Genomic DNA, 8,838 nt, shown 5'->3' with positions numbered 1-8,838 from the left:
AATGGGACATCTGAACACGTTGAGGCTCCTGGCCTATTGCCACACAGGAAGAGACTAGAGGCTACCACTCCTCTGGGGCATCAGCTAAGTGCTGACACACAAGGATTCTCTACCAACACACTTGGCTTCTCTGTAATACTTTTCTGTTCACCATGTGCAGGCTTTTTAGAGGTAACAGTAACACTGCCTCCTGTTTGAAATTGGAAACTATTTTCAATAGTTCAGAAATTCTTTGACAAGACATCTTCATTACCTGTCAGAACAGCAGCACAGCCAGATGAGAGGTCTCTGGAGACCTAAATTTTAAAGTTCAGGGAGATCTTTCTCGGGTACAACTCTGAAAATCAATCTGTTTGCATTTCTGAATGCAGTGTACTTACTCTCTAGCTGTGTTGCACAAGCAGCTGCATTTGCACTCAAAGGATCAATTGGATCTGTGTTTGTTTCCATTTCCACAGGAGAATTACTTCTTACAGAATCTTTTGAGCTTCAAATATAAAGCAAAAAAGCTTTAGAAACATTTCTAAATAGCAGAATACTTCTATATCTGAGCTGTTTAATGCCCAGACAGAGACAGATGTATAAAAGGAGGAGTCTTCTGATTGGAGACAGAATCAGCTCTTGACTGATAGTATTTGGCAACTCTAAATTTACATCTACATAATTAGGTACTTACACAGAAGACGTCAGTTATTTTTTATGTAGAGTTCAAGCCAAGAAAGAAAAGTGTATCTCAGGTATTTTCAAAATAGTTCAGAACTGCCTAATCTAGATATCACAGCTGCGTAACCATGCAAGTTTTCAGAAAAACAAACCAACCCCTATTTGTTTTAAAACATCCATAAACCAGAATAATCATTGACATTTTACGTCCTTTACATTCAATAGTTCACATTCAACCCTTCAATCAGTTCAGTCTATGCTAAAAAAAAAAAACAAAAAAACCCTACAGCCTAAATTCTGGTCAGAGACCAAGATTAAAGGGCCCAAGTATTATTTAAAAACCCTCTAAAGCAATGACACTCAGATCACCATCCTACAAAACCCTGCTATGACGTAAATCATACCAAGACATACTGTTACAACACATGGGGCCCTTTGGATACTACAGCCCTTGTACTCCACCAGAACACTACCAACACAGGCTTTGGGTAGCGATGGACACCCCAAGGAAACCAAACAGCAGCTGTCATCACGTTTAGTAGTGAAGAACTTGCCCTGAATCACTAACATTCGTACCTCAAAGAGGATGTGAACTCTGAAAAGGAAGCCCAGCCAGTTTCTTTTGCTGGAATAGGTTCTTCTGTACTCCACACATCAGACTCAACAGAATCCAGATTGGCACCATGAGCAGTCTCCATGGGTACGTCAAAGTTAGCTGACCAGTTTGGTGCTGAAAAACACATCAACAAGTTCATTTGGAACAAATTTAAATAAATAACATGAGTGCACATACGCCTAACGCACTGCTTCTCTATATGTATATTCCAAACAGAGCAAGAAAATTAATAAGGAGTCTTTAAAGCACATGCAGAAGAATCCTCTACATACAGTTAAAAAAATGAATGCATTCCCTAAAAGGGAAATTCTGCTAGAAAAGCAGAATTTTATAAACAGTAAGTCAGAACATTCTGCTAAAAATTTATATACCTTATCTGAAGAACAACCAATAAACTATACTAGATCACAAGTACAATCTCACTTTATTCTTTAAACTAACATCAACATTTGCTATCATTTTTCAAAACTAATTTCTAGAATAAAAAAATTCTTAGGAGTTTTCATCCTTTCTTCAGTTTCCTATGCATATTTTCCTGAACATAGAAAATAAGCATGTCAACTTCAGTATGGGCAGTCTCTATGTAATTTCTCATGCACTAACACCACTGCTAAGTTTCAGAAAAGTTTAAGGCTTTTTACAACTTAGAATATTTATTGGAATTTTAGATTTTGGAACAACTGTGACTTAACAGCATCTAATTTAGGATAGGTAAATTCAAAATACTTCACCTACCCAAGGGAAACATGTTTTTCATTAACACTTACATACAAAAAAACAGGCTGAAAAGGAAGCTCTGACTAGCAATTAGAAATTCCAACCCAGGCAGATATGGGAGGAGACCCACATGGATCAATACTTGTTTGACACACAGATGCCAACGACACCAATCTGACAAAAGAAGAGAAAACCCTTAACTTTTCCTTCTATTTTAATTTAATTCCTTACAGTCTAAACAAACACAGGGCTTTTACCTACAGATATCACCAGTTTAAGTAAAGCCAGTTTAGTCTACCATGACTTGAACGTGAAAACTTTTAAACCAATCATATCAGTTAAGTTTCCACATAAGAGTCTACTGACGCACATCTTTCATTCACACATGAAACCAGACCAAAGCAAATTCACTTGGCTTCTGTAGGAAGTCTTCCAAAAGAGCATTGTTAGATGAAATGTTGGTCTGAAAGACTTCCAGTGAAAATAAGTTATTAATCTCCAAACCTAAAATATGGTTATTAGTTTTGGAGACATTCAAGATGTATAAATGGTTAAATTTCATCCTTTCCTTTCTGATTCCTCTTCCTTTTTTTCCTTTTGAAGAGTAGAAACATTAATTTTAGAGAGACTAAGTAACTTGACTCAAGACACGTGAGGAATTCAAACTTCCCAACATCTGCATGCTCTGTTGCAAGCAGTCTTTACAGTGGGGAAAAAATACTTCATTAACATAGCTGGAATAAAAATGGTAAACAAGGGAAGCTCCTACAAAATAAGACTGCTAGACCCAACACTTTCCCATAACTCCAAGCAGCTGTGAGAAAAGCTACATACGTTCACTTAAGTCTACTTCCATTTTGTCCTCTGTGTTGGTGTGCGATTCAAACAAGTCTTGTTTTGTTCCATCCTCTTCTTCAGAATCTGTACTTTCTTCACTGTCCGTACTGCCCGAACTTAAAATACAAAGAGACAGTTTACGTTCTGTGTTCATTATCAGACCCTAGGCACAAGGAAATACTGGAGAGTCTGAGGCTAAACAGAATTGCAACAGCTGTCATTTCTGATAGATTAACTGAGCTATAATTTGTTAGCTGTTAGTATTCTCCTCATTTCTCTCTCACAGAAACAACGTTTAAGATTTTTTGCTTGATCATTTAAAGAGACTATCTTTTTCCAAACTCATCTGCAAGTAAAAGACAAAGGGAACAGAAAAGGAAAGTAAGGAACCAGATCCATAGACAGCGATTGTTGGTCGATTTCGTCTCTTCAGACTAAATGGAAGCACTGAAATAGAAAACTCTTCAACACCAATCTAACAAGATATAACTTGATTTCTTTTAAAACCTAACAAGAAGTCTAACAAATTTATCTTATAATCTCCCCAACTGCATTCCAGTCCATCCTCTTTTACTACATATGTAATTTAAACCCTATGGGCATCTCTCCCTTCCTGGTGAGCCAAACTATCACAAAAGGCGAGGTAACATGAGAGGGTAAGGACCACCCTGAAACACACCACAGTAAGTAACCCCAACACCATCAGACAAAATAACCGATTTTGTACCGAAGGTATTAGCAACTTGCATTTTGAAGGTTGCAAAGGAAGAAGAGATTGGGTTTGTGACTCAAGCTACAAGAAGGTCAGAAAAGCCAACTCTACAATGGGACAAAATTGAGGAGATATCAAGGGAGGATGCACAGCCCTGAGAGTTTTGGGGACCAGGTGCTCTCTCCCCTCAGTGCAGCTTCCTATGCCGTTTTGTCCACAACCACACTGGTACTGTAGAGAGGACAGCAAGGTCTACAGAGGTGTGGAGCTGACTGCCTTGTCCAAGGCAAGAATGGCTGAGCAAGTTTAAAAACAGAGAAAGAATAAGCATCAGGAAAAAAAAACCAACCTACAAAAGGTGAAGTGCAGAAAGAGTTGAGTGGGCAGGGCAGCTGTTGCCATCTTCTGCAAATTATGGCTGAAAGACAGACACTAGAACCATCCCTCTACTCCTTTCTCCATAGAATGGAACTAGCTAGTTATGCTAGACAGGCTGTGCTAACAGCCTGAAACGAGAGACCTGCTCAGTACTGAGGGCTCACTATAATGTTATTTGTATGAAAAACACATTTCTTACCTGGAACGCCTCTGAGACTCTGGTGTAAATGCAATATGTTTTTCTTCCCAAATGTCTTCTTCATCAGAGCCACCATCATCAAATTGCTGTATCCGCTCCTTACAACATGCTTCAAACAAGGCTATATTGCCCTAAATACAGCAAAAGTATAAAATCTGTATTTATGATTAATAATTCTGCTTACATTATTAAACATTTTAGAAATATATGACTAGTTTGAAGAGAATCTTAAGCCAGTAGGGGAAAAAAAATACTTTTGTAAAAGCAGCAGAAAACTAGAATGTCCTAAAAAGCTAAAGCTTGTCAAGAAAATACTCAGAGGTGCTTGTTCTACTCAGCTACAAACAAGCTGAGTGGACCAAAGAACAGCTAGGAGTTTCTATCGTGTTTAAGAAAGGTATGCATGCATGACACCAAAGAGCTTTTCAAAGAACAAGACCACCAAGCACTCCAGCTTTACCTTCCATACTGGGATTCATTTCAGCTCAACTGACAAATAATACCTAGTGTTAAAGTCTCTGTCCTTACTTTCCCATCACCACAATCTCACTGGAAGACTGAGATAGCTTCTATCCATAAAACACAAGTGTGCAATATGCACAAATCAGATCCAAGCTTATTCTCGAACCCAGCCATACAAATCAGAAGCAATTTTGTTTAATACTGATCACAAAGAACAACAATAGTGTCTTCCAATTAGAAAAACTCGTGATACAGGAACAAGCTAGGGTAGTTATTTTCCAAAGATTACACATCAAAGGAGTAAATATAACAACCACTACCAAACATCTGAGGTCACACTGAAGTTTAAAAGCTTCTGAGAGTACAGGAACACATACTTACACTTTCATTCGTATTCAGGGTAAAGTTGATGTCTGAGACCCGATCAAAAGAAACACTACAAAAAAGCAGATGTATGCAATAAAACAGGACGCTGTATTATGACATGAAGACATTTAATTTCTCTTAGGTTTCTCATTTTCCAATCATCTAAAAATGTAAGATTAAAGACACAGTAGTTTCCAACACAGAACAGTCAAATTCCACACTGAGAAGGCCTGGCACTCACGTGATTTTTCTAACTGTGAAATATTCTAAACAAAAATACAAAACAATGTCATCTCTACCCTATAGCTAGCTGTGAAGATGAAACAAGCTTAAGCAAGCATAACTGAAATCTCAAATACTGTACTGTTATGCAGTGGAAAAAAAAAGTAGGTCTAAAGAATGGCTAATGTGACTATGGTCTACCATGATACAGCTCAAAATCCTGCAAAGATCTGCGTTAGCTATTCTTACACCTTCTAACTAATTTTGCCACTCCATAGAAGAACCTTCTCAACAGGAAGAGAGAAAGTGAAAAAAGCTGTATCAGCTTCTGCTTCCTAAAAAAAACACCCAACTCTTTTCTTTTTTTGAACTAATCACTGAAGTTTTTTTTTCCCAACTGAAGACTAAATATCAGGCTTTACCGATCTCCACATATTAAGCTATTGAGCAGTTTCACTAAAGTAATTACAAACATATCTTAGACTGAAAATTAGGCAAACTACATCTCTGGAGGAAAAGATGGGAAATATTACCAGACCTTCAGAAGAGTTAATATATTCTTTCTCTAGGCACATATAGCAGTGCATTCAGCAGGGCATATACTACTCTTCCTCTAACCCTCATTGCATTACAAAGTAGGGAACAAGGTAAGTGGTCTAAAGGAACACAAGTTTTAAGTGTGACTGAATTATTGTGCAAGTTCCCATCTGAGTTTCTGTACAACAGTAAGCAGGTATTTAAGCTGTAATTGATTTGTGCACAACAGGCATAACTTTGAAGTAACTTTACTTGCAGCTTAATTCAACTGATGAGCACATCATCAGTATAATCAATCACAAATCTCAAGAGATCTGCTGACACAAGTAGTCATTTTCTTTCCACCAAGACCATACACTACCAAAGGCATGATCTTAAAGGAATTCCAACTCCTATCCTTGCCGAAATCCACCTGCTTCTAACAAAGTTAGAGTATCCTGAGTTGCTTCCTCTCCCATCGTATCTTAAATCTATAATCTCAGCAGATTATGTGGCATAAAAAGGCAGCAATGCTTTTTAGATGGCATGTGCAAGCTTCAGTCAACCATCACTTACTAAACGTCTTACAAAAGACCACAGACATTTTACATACAGTAAATACCCTTCTAGACACCATCTTCAAATTATGCTTTTATTCTTTATCTGCATATTCTTGCATCCCAAGCCACGAATTCTTATAAAAATCAAGATCAGTTCTACTTTCAGCAAGAACCCCCATTCTTTCCCTTTCTCATTATGGCATCAGTTTATTTAGTTCTCATTTCCTCATCACTTACCCTATTTGTAGAACTGAGTCTTAACTGACTTGACCTTGAAAACAAAGGTAGATTTACAAAGTTCTTCCTTACTGTCCCCTACAGAAAAGTACACTCACGGGTGTGTTGTTCCTGTCATCTTTTCCAGGAAAGTTTAAAAATAGAGCTATTCATGTGGTCTGGTACACAGACTGAGCAAGGGGTGGGGGGGGGGAAGTACCATTTTGAGGTACAGAGAAAGTGAAAGTGCCCCTAACAATGCCTTGTCACTGGACAGACAGGGCTTCCAAAAGCAGCGTTATAATTTAGTTACGTATTCACAAGCACTGTGTTCTCACGTTGGCACAACTAGGACACTAAAAATGGAAGAGAAACTGTTCCTTTCCTCTGTGAGCTGTTCAGGGAGGCTTCTATCAATACACACAGATGGTACAAAAAGACAGGACTGATTGGCAACTGCCTCACATCAGGAAAGGCTCGTATTTATCATCAGCAAAAACACAGCCAAATACACAATAAGAAAGGAAACTTCTGAGACTATAGTCAAAGCCAGGATAACATTATACTCACTTGCCGATGTCATCTTGATCAGCAAACTTCTCATCGTTGAAGCCAAACTGGTCAATAAAATTGGACGTCATTTGTTGCATCTGATAATCAGAAAAGGCCTGGCAACCCCAGGACCAACGACAGTGATATACTGATTCTAATAATACTCTAAATCCTATTTGCCCATTTTGCTCCAAAGAAATAAAGTGTTTCTAATCTAACCATAAAGGAAAAAGATCTGTCTTAACCTTCACATTTTAAATGCTAACACTGACCACACATGCCTACTTACATTTAATGACATGAAAACCAGTCTAACAGTAGCTCTCAATAAGTTAAATCTCTAGCTTAACCATGTGTTAGCACCTTTCAAAATGCACCCCAAAGAAACAGTGAAACAGCACAGTATACCAGATAAAAGAATAAGCTTTGTTTAAAATAACAGTTACAAATACCAAGAACCATAAACAGTACATGATATACACATGCACAGTTACATATTTATCACGTAGTTATCACCAGAAATACCAGACTTGGGCACACACACCAGCAGTGTCTATTCAACATCTAGAAGAAGGAAACTAGTGAACTTTTTACATCTCAATGCAGTGTCACAGACTCAACTGGGCAAATGTATGTTTTTTTTAATAAAGATGCCAGTGTCAACTGCTAGCAGATGGATACCTGTACATTAGGGCACACACTGGCATTTTCTCCCATCCATAACAACAGGTTTTGTCTCTTATTTCCTAGGACTATAATTAAATTATCACACATTCTCTAGGGACTTCTAGTAGTGTTATTTCCATGTGTAAGTGAGCCAATACTAAGATATTCTAGGAAATACAGCTGTCACATCAACTCTCTTGCTTTCTTGCCCAGGTAGATCAAGGGACACAGTATACAGACAAAACCCTTGAAGGAGGTGGCAAAGCTTAAACAAAGTGAACATGGAAACAAAAGAAGAGAATGGTCAAAAAAAGCAGGTTTGGATTAAGGCAGTATGAAGACTGGTGGAAAAAGAAAGGAGATAGAGGAGGATGAGGTATACAGCAAGACTGGGAGTGGGTCTGAAAAACCCTCATGACTGCGCTAAGCCAGGCCAAAGCAAACACTTTTACATTTTGTTCCTAAATTTTAAAATCTGACAGTTCTGAAAAACTTTAGGATTTGATACTAACACAATTAGTATACCAACACTACACAGACAATCAATTACTGACTGTCCTCCTGACAAAATAACTACTCCGCTTTACACTGGTTACTGAGCTCTCCTTTCCTGTTCAGTATTTTCACTGTTATGGACATTAAAAAGCCCATATGACTGGAAGACCATAGTGAATTACCTCCACAGAAAGAAAAAACCCAAAGAAGTTAAACAGATGTGTTTTGTTTTACAAAAGGTGTAAAGATTAAGAACACCATTCACCAGAATAAACAGAAAATTACAACATGAGGTTTATGACATCAGCTAATTATGAAACTAGTGTGAAATCTTATCACTACATCAAAACTGTCTATTAAGTATATAAAATGCAGTTATAAACTGCTAACATGTCTCAGACCCTAGACCGTCCCGTCCTATCCCATTGTCTAACACATTTTCAGAATGTTTAAGAGACAAAAAGTGGTACTCAGCTGGTGGAGACTAGAACAACAATGCTTTCCTGGAGTAAAAGTTCCCATAGCCACAGCAAGACAGCACATTAAATACTGCTGGCACAAGAAACCTTACAACCCAGAACTAGGTGATGGAACACTTTTTCCAAAGATGTCAGTTTTGAAGTGTTATTCAGAAGCTTACATTTAAAGTGTTTCTGAGAAA

General features: G+C 37.8%; 1 protein-coding gene across 1 annotated transcript in view; it reads right to left on the bottom strand.

Moving 5' to 3' along the window:
- Positions 1-8,838, bottom strand: part of PPP6R3 (protein phosphatase 6, regulatory subunit 3) — a gene marked incomplete at its 3' end in the record, with an annotated part of 47,946 nt that overhangs the window by 3,812 nt on the left and 35,296 nt on the right. Inside the window, exons 16-21 of the mRNA XM_010087291.1 lie at positions 7,035-7,132; positions 4,966-5,020; positions 4,123-4,253; positions 2,831-2,949; positions 1,240-1,393; positions 381-487 (exon numbers count right to left, since the gene is read on the bottom strand). Of these exons, the coding sequence (XP_010085593.1) occupies positions 381-487; positions 1,240-1,393; positions 2,831-2,949; positions 4,123-4,253; positions 4,966-5,020; positions 7,035-7,132 (664 nt within the window). The remainder of the gene's footprint in view (positions 1-380; positions 488-1,239; positions 1,394-2,830; positions 2,950-4,122; positions 4,254-4,965; positions 5,021-7,034; positions 7,133-8,838) is intronic.

This window comes from Pterocles gutturalis, unplaced genomic scaffold (genome assembly GCF_000699245.1).
Source record: "Pterocles gutturalis isolate BGI_N339 unplaced genomic scaffold, ASM69924v1 scaffold3451, whole genome shotgun sequence".
NCBI lineage: Eukaryota > Metazoa > Chordata > Aves > Pterocliformes > Pteroclidae > Pterocles > Pterocles gutturalis.
Note: the sequence above shows the minus strand (reverse complement) of the source record. Positions and strands in the feature narration are given on the sequence as shown.